The sequence below is a fragment of the Anthonomus grandis genome, chromosome 5 (assembly GCF_022605725.1).
Source record: "Anthonomus grandis grandis chromosome 5, icAntGran1.3, whole genome shotgun sequence".
Taxonomy (NCBI): Eukaryota; Metazoa; Arthropoda; class Insecta; order Coleoptera; family Curculionidae; genus Anthonomus; species Anthonomus grandis.
The window spans coordinates 13,354,287-13,368,860 of NC_065550.1; the positions used below are offsets into that span (position 1 = coordinate 13,354,287).

At 30.4% G+C, this 14,574-nt stretch overlaps 1 protein-coding gene across 1 annotated transcript; it reads left to right on the top strand.

The window, feature by feature from the left end:
- Positions 1 to 3,706: 3,706 nt before the first annotated feature.
- On the top strand, positions 3,707 to 8,187 carry LOC126736085 (XK-related protein 7-like). The gene is made up of 5 exons (XM_050440295.1): positions 3,707 to 3,874; positions 3,993 to 4,798; positions 7,291 to 7,446; positions 7,504 to 7,697; positions 7,759 to 8,187. The coding sequence occupies exons 2-5, from the start codon at positions 4,207 to 4,209 to the stop codon at positions 8,020 to 8,022; spliced, it is 1,206 nt and encodes a 401-aa protein (XP_050296252.1). The 5' UTR covers positions 3,707 to 3,874; positions 3,993 to 4,206; the 3' UTR covers positions 8,023 to 8,187.
- The last annotated feature ends 6,387 nt before the right edge of the window (positions 8,188 to 14,574 follow it).

Below are 14,574 nucleotides of genomic sequence, written 5' to 3' on the forward strand. Positions count from 1 at the left end.
TCTAGTATGGCTCAATAGCGCGATATAATAGAACTACAAGCATACCAAATAGATTCCAGAATAATTTTTGTTCTCAACATACCACTGGTAGATCCTGAAAAATATACTTTGTTTAACTTGTATCCAATTCCAATATTGGATAGTCGAACAGGTCTTCACCATATTTTAACTACATCATATAAACACATTGCGCGAAATGATGATTCACTGTTGTATGTAACAATCCGGAACCTAGGAGCATGTAAATTTCTTGGAGGAAGAACAAAACTATGATCCAGTATTCTTCCATATCCAATAGACACAGACGCCATCTGTGAAGCCCAACTCCTCAGACAACTAAGTCATCTACCCAGGACATGCCAGATTTCCATAGTACTTGCAAAAGATTACAACATCCAAAAAAACAGCCAAAACTTATGGCTAATAGCCGTTGCTGACCCTCTTCCCATAACAATCAAATGTGGTACCAGAGATATCGTCACGAAAATCACTAACAACAATACGCTCTTAGAAACTCCAACCTGAATGGAATGCATTTGTTGGCAGCACGAGAATCCACGTCCAGAAACAGATTGACGCACATGACAATATCACCTATAGCAGTCATCCAGTTATTATACCCTACAGCTGCTGTGACCACCTACCAGGAAAAATACATTTGCCTGATTTAAAACCACTTAAACTGAATAAATTGAACGTAGAGGACCTGAACATAGCACAACATAAGCTAAATCAATATTCTGACGAACTGGACCGACTCATAAAGCAACCTTTTGTTAACAAACACATAAGCTGGTTTACTATTGTAACAATAATCTTGATTGTAGTATTGCTCACCCTCTACATCACCTGTAAATTCAAAAAACGAAGAAATCTCAAAATAGGAATCGCCGCTTCCAGCGATAACTATTCTCCTTCACCACCTAAACATCCAGGCAATACTTTTACCAGACAATGGAGGAAGATCCTTCCCAGAAGAAGACCAAGCATCCATGTTGGAGATCTCGTAGAAGAGGCAGAAGAACTAGAGCTCAACCCGAACAAACAGATGTGTTAAAAAGTTGCTGTCACACATCAACTTTTTTCTTAATGGGGAAGCTGTTATATCCAATTCCGCACAATAAATGTCATGTCACCTTCACAAAGTCACCCAGTCCTTGGTTCTCACTGGATCGGATAAAACTTATCTAAACCAGATAAGTCACTTCCCAGACGCCAGATCAGCAGACACCCATACACACGATCAACCAAGATGCCTGTTCCCACTGAATCGGCATATTTTACATATAAATAGGACAAAAACCATTGTAATGAATTAATTAGATTAGACTCTTTAAGTTGAGTCACGATACTGTAATTTTTGAAACTTATAATTTTATATAATAAAAATATTTTTTAAAAAAGGTAATTTTAAAATCAGTGATATAACATACATGTAAACAAATAACCGATCGACCGCTATATTTTATACATCCCATCACATAACACCTTCTTAGGTGTTATGTGCATCCCACAGAACACAAATATATAGAGAAGTGGTGGTTGCATACAAACTGAAAGAAATTCTTCTGACAAATCAGCTAGCGGCCTCTCGCTTGGCAGCGGAAACTGTTGTAACTAACTTGACAGTTTGACGTGTCTAATTGGACCAATCGAAATGATAGAAAGGCGTGGCCAAATGAAGGCGGGAAATGACATTTTATTTAATCAGACAATCTTATCATTTAATCGTAATATCTAAAGCAAACGCCTAATCAAAAAGGTTACTCATAGAGAAAAGAGCCTTTTTGTTTAGGTGTTTGTTTAGTTTGTTTAGCCTTTTTGTTTAGCATCAGATATTGATCTGAACAAAAATAAAACTTTTCAGCTTTATTTTACATATCTAAATAGGTTAATTTTCTGCAATAATCTACGAAAGTGTACTAACAATAGTGTACGACATATCACCAATTGGACAAATGGAAATAAAACAATGTTTTTTTTGCTTTAATACATTTATTATTTAATTTTCCTGGAAAAAAAATTACTTAAAATGATACATAATATTAAATAATTCACTATAACAGACATATAAATTAGAATTAATCTAAAAATTTTTAAAATTATTTTGTTAGCACTGAACTACCCTAATTTTATACAGATTAGAAAAGGTTGTCAACATTTTTGTGCTATTTTCTCATAATACATCTAAAGGCATTCCCATTAGGTTAATAATATCCTCATTTTATTAACACATAGAGTCAATAGAGGATGAATTATTCTTATTTAATATGTACTTGTATCTGTTTCCTAAAGAAAAATTAAACAGATTTTAAAATTATTTAAATTATAATCTAAATATTAATTTTTAAAATTAATTAAAAATTCTATAACAGAGTATTATCAAAAGAAACAATATATCCATCGACAAAACAAAATAAACTCTATCAAAATGAAAACAACTTTTTAGTATAAACATATATCACTTACATAGAATATATTTGTTGGTCTCTTATAATACTAACAACATATCTTGGAACTATAATATTACTAAAAACTTAATTCAAGGATAGATGTTTACATAAAATAAAAAGAAACTCTTAAAAAAACAAGTTACAAGTTAAACAAGAAAAACATTAATTCTGATCCATTGCGGGTGCTCAGGTCTCTTAGCCGCTATACCTATGTCTTGTCTCAGTGAACACAGGAAGTGGTATGATACGAGCAGGAAATAAAATAAAAAAATAGACAGTGCAAACCTTATAACTCAATTTACTAAATGATTCATGTAAAAAGAAACAAAATAAATGTTTAAATAAATATGTATTGTAGTGTAAAGCCAGCGGTATCAGCATTATTAAAATTTGTGGAGAACTGATCAGAAGAAATTCTATAGCTCAAAGTCTTAATAATATTTACATTGCATATCCCTCTCCATGTTTTTCTTGTAATATGAACTGAAGGAAATTAAAAAAATATTTTATTACTGCTTCTCAGAAACATTTAAAATATACATACTCTTAGGTCAAGGTCAGGAAAATTTCAATTAATATTTAATTGATGAATAGAAAATGAGAGGCCAGACATTTTGTAATATGTATTTATAATAATCAAGTTAAAAATTAAATACTTGAAAAGTGAATCTTCTTCATTGAAATCAACTGAATTTGATTTTATTAAAGACTAAGGATTAACAATACAAAAACATAATAGTAATAAATAAAATCAGATTTTCTTACCAGAAACCTGGAATTGCTTGCCGCAAATTAATTAAAACACTACTCCCAATATTGAAAGAGAACTTTTTAGAAAAAAATCATAAATTTAAAATAACATCCTTAAAACAAATAGCAAACTCAACCCATGCTTGCATTCATTGAAATGAAAAACAAACTCAAATGACAATGACAAATGATGTTCTATCAGTCAATGTCAACAACTGTCTATCAGCTCCCTGTCAATTTTGCCAAGCAAGATGGCCGATATATGATTCCGATTTTCACCAAACAAGTTTCATCCATGTGGTGCATCCCATCAGGGTTAAGGCTTGCGCTTGCCTTAACCGTGACGTCATTTGACATTTTTGACACTAACCGTTGGTTCTTACTAGACTAACGACGCTTGGACAGGCTATTTAAGGGCGGCCGTACACGAGCGACTTTCTGCAGTCATACCGACCACAATTTTGCGGTCGCGTCTCGCAAAATTGTGGCAAACTTCGACTGCAGCTCGACTCCCGTGTATGGCATAAACTGTTATTCCTACGATGAGCTGCAGTTTGCCGAGACGCGACCGCAGAATTGTGGTCGGTATGACTGCAAAAAAGTCGCTTGTGTACGGCCGCCCTAAGGGCTTAACCGCGGTTAAAACCGATAGACCGCTTGGAATCGGTTATGTGAGTAATCTATGAACAATTTTAATCGTAACTTTACATACTACAGTCTTACGTCATACGTTACGTTTAACGTCAAAAAGAATGAGGTTATGATTATGATTTTATTCTTTGTTTTTAGTTTTAATTTAATTGGTTTTGTAATTCCTTCCCATAAAAAGGATCATTTATCGCTTGATTAAAAAGTGCATTGTTTATACCATACACTGCCATAAAATGCCAAACAATGCCTTGCCAAAGATTACAAACTAATTAAAAAGTAACCTGCAAAAAGTGAAAATTTTAAAGATACTCCCAAAGTTTTCCAATGAATAATATATCTAAAAACAACTTAGATGACTGTCCTGCACCAAAAAAAAATGACCAGCGACAACGAAATAGACGAGATCGACCGTTTACCATCCAATGACAGGGCAACAAATTGGGATATTGCTGGTTTTGTAATTTCAATAATAAGTCATGTAGTTGATGTCTTCTTTGACTGTAACTTGGCCTACAGGTACTATTTGCATGGCTCTGTAGAGTATTTTCTTGCCACTGTAGCTTTTATTTTGATCCCTGCTTTAATTAACACAGCATTCAGTGTGAGAATGTATGTTTTGGATCGAGACAATAATCAACAGAGCAAAACATTGACAAAAAAGTTTACAAAGAGGCGAATCTTATTTGTGCTTGTATTAATATTTCAACTAGCCCCAGTATTAAGGTATTTTGATGCCTTGCAATATGCAATAAAGTCTAAAAAAGCAGAGAAGAAGGGTGACTCTGAAAATCAAAGGAAGTTTTATGAGCTTATGGTCAAAGAAGACTCAGATGTAGCTCTTTTAAGAGTCTTGGAATGTTTTTTAGAAGCTGCACCTCAACAAATATTACAAATTGCTATTATATTTTACAATCAAGGAAAGGATATTCAAGGAACATTGACCAGTAAGTTGAAAATTATATTTAAACTGTGGCATCATAAAGATCAGAACACTTATGGAACATATTGGAAATAACATTGGTAGAAGAAGCTTGTATTATTAAAGCTTCTATTCTATTTATTAATAATAAGTTCCTTTTATTAATAATAGTTAATCAGAGTATATTATTTATATATATTATTATTTCACATTATTTATTATTATATCTTATAAAAAACAAATAGCTTCATTATTGTATTAAAAATGTAAAAATGAATAATTGTTCTTAAGATATTCATATTTTTTTAGTATATTACACAAAAAAATAACAAAACATAGTTAAATCACCATTAGGTTTCTCCACATAAACTTCCATACATGTATTTTTTTTTGTAATGTGAAAGTATAAATAAATAAAGAATCATATAAAAATCATCTAAAATTCCTTTTAGGTGGTATTAAATTAGTCTTAAATTAAAATCTTATTAATTAAGATCTGATTTTTAATATATTTTAAGTGCAGCTGAAATTTATATAAAATAATTTATATAAATATATAAATACAGCACATATTTTACATATTTTACATTTGTACAAAACTAAAATTTACATATTAAAAAACAAGGCTCTTACTTTTATTTTACTACTCTATAACAAAAACTTTATATTTATAAAAGTTACAAAATTGTTAAAAGGTATAAAAAGTTTCAAAAGCTTAACACAACTGGCAAGAATTACAAAAAATTAATTGTTATGGATGAGATGGAGTTTAAAGATAAAATGATCATTCACCCAAGGGACTTTAACTGAAAGCTATGCTGACATGTCATCAGAAGTTGGCAAATGCTGATCTGGTCACCTAAATATTAGCATTTTTATATTTATTAAACTATAAGAGACTTTTTTCATGGAAGTGATGATTATTCCACATAGACTGTGGGGCAACACACCTTAACTCATAGACCTTCAGACAAGAATGAAGATAGTTTGTCCTTAGTCATAATAAAATAATTCTTAAGGGTCTTAAGTAATGTTATAAGGTGAGAATATTTTACACATCTGTTTAGAAATTACTTCAAAACAGATTAAAATCCTATATTGACCATCATCTCCTTTCACAATTTTACATTTAAATTTGAATTTATCATTACATCAGAACCGAAAGATTAATTATAGTTATCTATTAATAAAGGTTTTCTGAAGATATCATACTTTATTTCAATATCAGATTGTGTCCTCAATTTTGGCTGTCTTTACTTACTATAGTTATATATGTCACCATTATTTAGCATGGGAAGTCATGTTGATCATTTGAAGGTATCTATGGATGTTGACTTGCTTATAATCAGGGATTGATGCAATGCAATTCCAATGGGTTCCACCACTCCAAAAACAAAGTTAAGTTGTAAATGTTATATGAATTTCATCACTATCACTCCAGTGTCTTATTTGACTGTTATGTCCATTATTACTTTTCACATAATATTTATATTACAAAAAAAAGTAATTAGAGAGTAGAGTAAGAGACCAGGAATAGAGTTGGCATGTTTTAAACAAGTATGATCCTCAAAAAAAAAAAAAAAAATATGACATTGCAACTTGTTTCATTGAGCCCTCAGCTGCCTATTCTACACACTGGGCAACTAATCATGTGTTTTATTTATATAGTTAAGAAGATACTCAATCTCCTTTCTCTTTATCTTACTCAAAAAGAAAGGAGATTGAGTATAATATATACTTTTTTTTTTAAAGAATTTCATAAAATTATTAGTTTGTAAAGCATATTACACTATAGATCAGTTTTTTTATTATGTCCTACCCTGATTACCAAATATGTATATTGTAAGTGTATTTTACCTTCTTTGTGTTTAGTAGTTTAGACTTTACAATCTTAAATCACCAAATAGTGTTGTAACTGGTCATAATTTTCTCCTGAAGATTATAACATCGTTAGCAAGTCGAGAATAAAATAAAGAGTTCTGGATAGTTGTAAAACTGTTTTGTGTAAACTGTGATTTGAGTGTCACACCAAAGATTACAACTGTATGACTATTTACAATTTTAGATTAAGTAAGGCTTTGCCAACGACTCTGTTTAGTACTATACTTTTAAATTTTAAAATAAAATACTGCTATTAATAAATATTATTAATATTTATTATTGTTGTGTGCTGGTTATGGTGGTGTAAGCTGTTGAAACGTTTTATATATTTTTAACAATTTCGTAACTAACTCAAGGTCTAATGATGCCTTTGTAAGGCGAAAAATATGGCATAAATATTAAAAATATTATCTAACCAAAAAATTTAATTAATTCATGTCAAATTGAATACTTTTGATAAACTGATATAATTCTTTGTTATGCCTCATTAAAAACTTATTATATGTTTAAAAAAATCAACAAAAACAAATTTAAAAAACATAACTAAAAAACAATTAGAACGTTCAAAAACCAAGTGTGTGATCTTTTTGGCCTGCAGGCTGCTTACCTATATTTATTTTTAATATTTTTTGACAGTTGTTCATCAGCTTCTGTCTATAGGCAGTTCATTCGTTAGCATGGCGTGGTCAATGGCTTCATATCAAAGATTATTAAGAGTTTCTATGAAAACAAAACATAATATCTCTTGGCCAGCCACTATTGTACAGTTTATGTGGCATTTTTTAGTTACCGGTATGTTACTTTATAATATATCTAAGTACCCTTAGTCTGTTACATTTATTATTTTAGTGTCAAGAATCCTCTGTATAAGCGTAATTGCTTCAGAATACCCAATACACACCATAATGGTGCTAGTTTTTCATTGGTTTTTTATGACAATATGGCTCAGCGCTACTAGTTCAGAAAATAACTTCTGTGGTCATAATAAGGTCTATGACTTTATTTTCTATTCTATTTTTGGAGCTGTTTATATCTTTACTCAGGTAAAAATAATTTATTTCATAATTAATTTACAAAGAATATAATTTTTAATTTCCTTAACAGGTTGTCTTGGTAGATGGGCCCACGTTCCTAAAATATGTTATATTTTATGCAATCCTCTTTGCAGAAAACACCATAGCAAATGTTGTGTGGATATGCAACGCCAGTGAGAGTCTAAAGCTTATGATCTACTATAAACCGATTATTTGTTTAAATGTTGTACCATTTATAGGAGGGATCTTCTTTATGGGGCTGTATTATAAAGTATTTCATCCAAGCATGGGTCAAGCATATAATAGGCACAGAGTTGCTGCCTCAAATAGTTAAAAAAATTGTAAATAAGTATTTAATTATTTGTCTCTTTCCTCTCTCTAGTATTTATTTAGTTAGTGTATTGTTTTTTCCCAGTAAGTTGCTCATTTTTTGTTATTATTGTTGTTTTGTTTTAGAAAATTTTTTTAGTCCTTTTGTATTAAAGGTTACTGCTTTAGATCTGCTGCTTTTCTTTTAAAATTAACTGGAGGCCATTTAAATCAATAGTTTTTGAATTTATATTTTAGATGAAAGGCAGTTCCCTTTTCATAAAAAAAAAATTGTGCAATGAGCACCAAGAATAAAGTTAATTTATTTTTTTAGCTGTATAGACAATTTATAGGAATCTTTTTATGTGATATCTTGATTTATAAGTTATATTGTCTCTCTTATTCTAAATAAATTATTGGAATGTTTTATTACAAATATATACAGATAATATTCATATACAGTGTTTATAAATCAAACTTTAAATAAATGTAATAAATAAGTTTTTTGAAGAAATATTGTAATTTTTATAATATTTACAACGTATGTAATAGGTTTGTACATCAGAAAGAGAAACACAGTCGTATTTATCATATATTTTATTGGAAAAATACTCAGTAGTGTGTATGAAACGAGATTTTAATTGTATTGATTTAATTTTATATCACCTTTAAACTAAATATATTTATTTATTTCTTATTTGTAATATTTTAGGAAAATAATAATTCATAGTTCAACTTTTTCAGTTTTTTTTTGGATTACTAAATATGTAAATACCGTACATTACAGTCTTTGTTTTATTAAAACGTGTTGGAAGAAGTAGTAATTGAGTATTATAATATACATGATCGAAATCTGAGGTAGACGATTAAGGCGTAGGACACAACAAGCAGACAGACAGAAAATCGCGAGCGAAAGGAAAATATATTTCAAAACCTAGAAAAGTAAGCAAAAAAGTGTAAAATACAACGTCTAAGCGAAATTTGCGAAACGGAAGTTAACTGATTAATAAATTCTTTTATTTTTCTTCTATTTAAATATAATTTATAAATATTAATGTTTCTGAAATAGAGAAGATATCGATCTGCAAAGCATCTTTGAGATAATGTTTTTAAAAATGTAAACACTAAAAGTTAAAAGGTTGGATTTAAATTAAACATTTGTAAAATTTCTTATTATATAAATTAAAAATACTATTAGTAATAAAATGCTATTTATTTAAATAGACGCAGAATAAAATAAAAACGAATTTGGAAAATTCCGATTTTCTTCTGAATATACCTAGGCATATTCTTCGGAATGTTTAAACTTTCAATAAGGCATTTCGTTAGTATTGTTTTTGATTGAATATTTGAAACGTCTTAATGAAAATCACATAAAATTGAGTTAATTAATGGGAGAAATTGATTAGATTTTATTAATGAAGTCTTTATTTAGTGCGTGTCGGCTAATAACATTACTGACTGAACTGTTTTATTTTTATAGATATTAGAATAATGCATGACATGTATTAATTTTTTAAATTTCTTTGCCACAAATATTATGCCATTAACCACTATGACCAAATACATTTTTCTATAATTGGAGTACCCTTAAAAAATTATATTTGGCAGGCTAATCTTCCAAGATATGTACCTATTAATAAAATGCCAAAAGTTGCCAACATTAGTTTAAAGTTGGCAACTATATTGTGCAAAAAACCTATTTCTATTTTTTTTTTAATTATCTAATTAAAATGCGTCCAACAAACCGCTCTCGAAAACAGATTAAATTTTGTCATTTCATTAAGATAAGCAGGAAATTAATTTTCTGCTTATTGTCTTATTAATTAATTTCGTTTAATTACTCCAATTTATGGAAGGTAAATTAATTTTTAGTATAAAAACAGAGATTCATTTTTTTCTACAAATCAGAGTCGTGCTTTAAAGTGCAAAAAATCCAGTTTGAATATACTTTTCTCAAAAAAGGTACGTTTTTTGCGATAATGTAATCAAAGCCGATTGGCCTGTATTGTATTCCTACTATTTATTGCATATATGATATATGTATATTTAAAAAATTAAAAAATCAATCTTGTATAATTGTTAGAAGATTATCCTTATATGCACTAAATGAAGGAAGCATGCTCTTTTTGTAAAAATGCAATTATGAAATTGGAAAAGGGAGTTTTAAGATAAATAAAGAAATGCTTAATAATTCAATAGAATTTTTAATCTCATGGACATTTTTAATACCTACCGTTTTCAAACAGTTATCGAATGTATCGAAGTTTCGAATGTATTACTTACTATTAATACATACTAATTCCAAATATTTTTTAATTTTATTTAAAACATTAATAATTTTCCTAGTTCGAAAGTCAAAGACAACCAAGATATAATGTGATAAACCTAATGTAATGTTTTTGAATTTTGGCCATAAATGTAGTTATGGCCATTTATTCTTCGTTTTTAACAAAATTTAGACAATGGCTTCAAAAAAAAATTACAATCATAAACAATTTAAATTGTTTTATTTACACATACATTTCGAATGAATAATGAAATGCTAAAGATAAATTTAAAAATAAAAATTATGAATATTTGCCAGTAAATGATCAATATGACCTCCACTATCTGTTTTGTCTAATTTGTCTCAATATATTTTAAAATTCTTTTACTGAAAGATCTCAGAATCTTCAAAAATAATTGCTCATTTCGAAATGACTCGGCAGCAGTTAATACAGTATTGTGCAAAAAGATAGCAACATTGAACTTTCCTGTTATATATCCTTTAGTATCTATTTTATAAGTAAGGTTTATATATTATTTACAAGAATAGTTAGAGCCTGTTTATATTTTTATATTATATTTTTTGTATCATAATAAATAAAACACCAAATTGTTTTATGCAAATTTATTATTCAAAAATATAGCAACAAAAAATAGTTTTGATTCTAAAAAAATATAACCCAACTAAATTAAAATCAATTCAATATTTCGTGTAGTACCCCTTCTCCTTTATAACATCTGCACATCGTCTTGGCATGGACTCAATTAATTTCATAATATAGTCATTGTTCACTTCTTTCCAAGCCTTTTCCACTATTTCAAAGAGAATATTTGTATTAGAGCATGTTAGGTGCCTGATTTTGGTGTCAATGTAATGCCATAAATTCTCTATAGGGTTTAGACTCACCAGTTGAGATGGCCAGACCATTACATTTATTTTTTCATCGGATAGCCACCTCTTAACAAATTGAGAAGCATGTTTTGGATCGTTGTCATGCTGAAATATGGCTGTTACTTAGGGATGCCGCGAGACACGAGACACGAGATGTCTCGTCTCGTCTCGTCTCGTCTCGAAGTCATTTTATCTCGTCTCGAAAGCATTTTGTCTCGAAATTCGAGACGAGACGAGACGAGATAAAAATGTTCGAGACAAGGCGAGACGAGACGAGACGAGACGAGACGTCTCGATATATGTAAAATGCTTCCAGTAATAATTGGTAAAATTGTCATTAAAATCACGGAATAGGTTTTGATTATTTTTTTATTTCCCCATTATTATACTAATGGGCTTACGATTTGTGTAACAGGTGGTGGGTAGATTGGAAAAAATATCAAAAAGTATGTTTATTTAAATCTCTTGGACCAGTCACGTCTGTTTTTATTTTAGCTGCGCATTTCTTTTTCAACTTAACGTTTTTATACAAGGTGTGTCATAATATTTCATTGATATTTTTCTGCTGTTAATAGGTATGTTGACAACTGTAGCTTAAATGCATATAAAATATTATTTTCAATATTCCGCTATTGCCGCTTTTATAAAAACACTATGACTGCTTTATATTATTGCTTACTATAGATTGTTGGAAAATGCGTTTTGCATGACTTTAATGGGGTGCTCATATAAAGATTTTATTAAATCTTAAAAAAATCTATCCCAACATGCCTACCTGCCCAATTAATTTAAAAATCGAATATGATTTTTTTAACTTTCATACTTAACTACTATAATATGTTTATTGTTTATTGGGGTCTATTTTTAAATTTTTAAGTTTTATCCTGGGCTTTTACATAGTTTTCAGAACTTTTCGAGACAAAACGAGACGAGACGAGACGAGACGAGATAAGGTCTTGTCTCGACGAGACATAAGCTTGTCTCGTCTCGTCTCGAAAAATATTTGTCTTGAACTTTCGAGACGAGACGAGACAATTCTTAATCTCGTCTCGTCTCGTCTCGTGGCAACCCTACTGTTACTGGCATGACTTCATCCATATATGGCACTAAATGTGTTTTCAGAATGTCTTTGTACATGAAACGATCCATTTTGCCCACTATTCTTACTATGGGTCCCATGCCACGAGCCGAGAAACATCCCCATACAAGAATATGTCCCCCTCCATGTTTAACTGTGGGGCAAATGTACTTTTGGTTTAATCTTTGTTCACTGGGGCGTCTGACGTACATCACTCCATCAGTCCTGAATAAATTATATTTAGATTCATCACTAAATACCACTTTCTTTCAATCAGCTACAGACCAGTGGACATGAGATTGGGCAAAGTGAAAACGAGCCTCGACGTTCTTCTTTGAGAGTAACGGTTTTTTGGCGGGGCAACGAGCAGGTAAGTTGGCATCAAGTAATCTTCTCCTTACGGTACTGGAACTGAGGTTTACTCCTCCACCCTCTTTTAATTTTGCCAAAATTTGGGAAGAAGACAAAAAGGATTTTCTTTCGAAATTCGTAGCAGCTGCCTATCCACCCTCAAATTTGTTTTTCTGGGTCTACCAGGAAAAACAAATTTGGAACAGCCGACGCCGGTGCAGCTGTTCCAGTAAGGAGACATTTTTTGCAAACTCTGGATACGATTGACCTGTGAAGCCGTAAGCTTCTTGCAATGTCACTCTGCCTAACACCATTTTCGTAATGCTCCACAATAATTTTTCTTACATCACCAGAGACGGTTTTTGAGCGACCCATTTTAAGTTAATTCTGAGATTAAAAAATAACAACTTTACAGCAGGTAAATCGATATTTAACTGATAAAATAAATGCGAAACAAGAATGTTGCTATATTTATGCACATTGTCTAAATAAACAAACATGAAGTTCCTTACTCTGCATTGGCATTCTTATGATATATCGGTATATTTATAAATAAAGGAGCAAATAATATTTTTGAAAACATCGCTTGTTGCTATATTTATGACACAATACTGTATTTTTTCTATGATTTTCATGTATACCCATCTGAAAAAGTCTAATGGGTTAAAGTTTCGACTTTGTGCCGTGTGGGCCAAGGTCTTCGACTTCCAAGTCATGCGCAATTGGTAACAAGAAGAACGCAATAAAAGGTAATAGATTAGTAACGAAAAGTGTGAGTGAATTTTTACAACAATTTTTATAATTATATTTTATAAACTGGCACATAAACTATCGAATCTGTTAATAAAGCAAAAAAAAAATCATTAGAAGACTATCAAACACACACCTATGCTAAAATTTTAACAAATAATACAAAACTGAGAGTTATCTGATTACCAAAAAACAAGGATTCCAAAAATTCCGAACTTGAAAGATAAAGAAAGAATTTAGGTATTTAAGAAAGATAGGAGGGAGTTTTCACAATATTAGATATATGAAGGAAGGAGGAATTGTAAGAGGAAGCAACATCAAAGAACAGCAACAAAACCTAACCGAAGCCCTCGGGAATAGTGATAAAACATGCGCCCATGTTTATGTATCTTAACAGGAATCAAAAGCGACCATGATGAAACTTTTTTTCTATCAGAATTAATTCTACAGAATACCTAGATGTTGTCTCATAAAAGGTGAGAAACAAATGTAGAAACCGCAAATATTGCTAAATGGTTTTAAAAGACACGAGAGAATAAATTCGACGTGGTAGCTACTCATGTTCAAGAACATTTTCCACGTATTATGTGCGTTAAATGTTATGGATTTGGACCAAATATTGCGTAAGAGAAGAAAACTGTTATAAATGTAGTTAAAACATAATCGAAAGGGTTGTAAAGAAACTGATTATCTTTAAAATTATTCTTATACAGGTTATTCGGATATTAAAATGAAACCGGAACTGCCCTTTGTCCAAAAAGAAGTTAGAAAAAAAGTCGACAATACCTTACCTATGAGGCAAGTGATACTTTTTTAGAGGACATGAAAACTAACAGGAAATAGACAATATTAGCAATAGCAACAGTCAATTTAATAACCCTAAAAAATATCTTACGATATAGCTAACTCGGACTTAACTAATAAAGAAAATGTTAAAAAAAGAATTGAGTTGCAAAATACTCTGCGCAACTGAAGATTTGAAAGAAAGGGCGTTTGCTTTGAAAAGCAGTTAAAATCTAAGAGACGCGAGGAAGTACATTTTAAGTGCTGCTGCTGTGATAAGTAAAATTGAGAAAACTTAAACCTACCTATTGAAGTAAGCATTTATAGACAGTCAAAAAAGTACTTATAACAAGCGACTTTAATATTAATTTTTAGATTTCAAAAAAACTAAATTTCATCGTACTATTAAATTCATATGAATTGCAATGTACAGGGTGGCCCACCGACGGGACTTC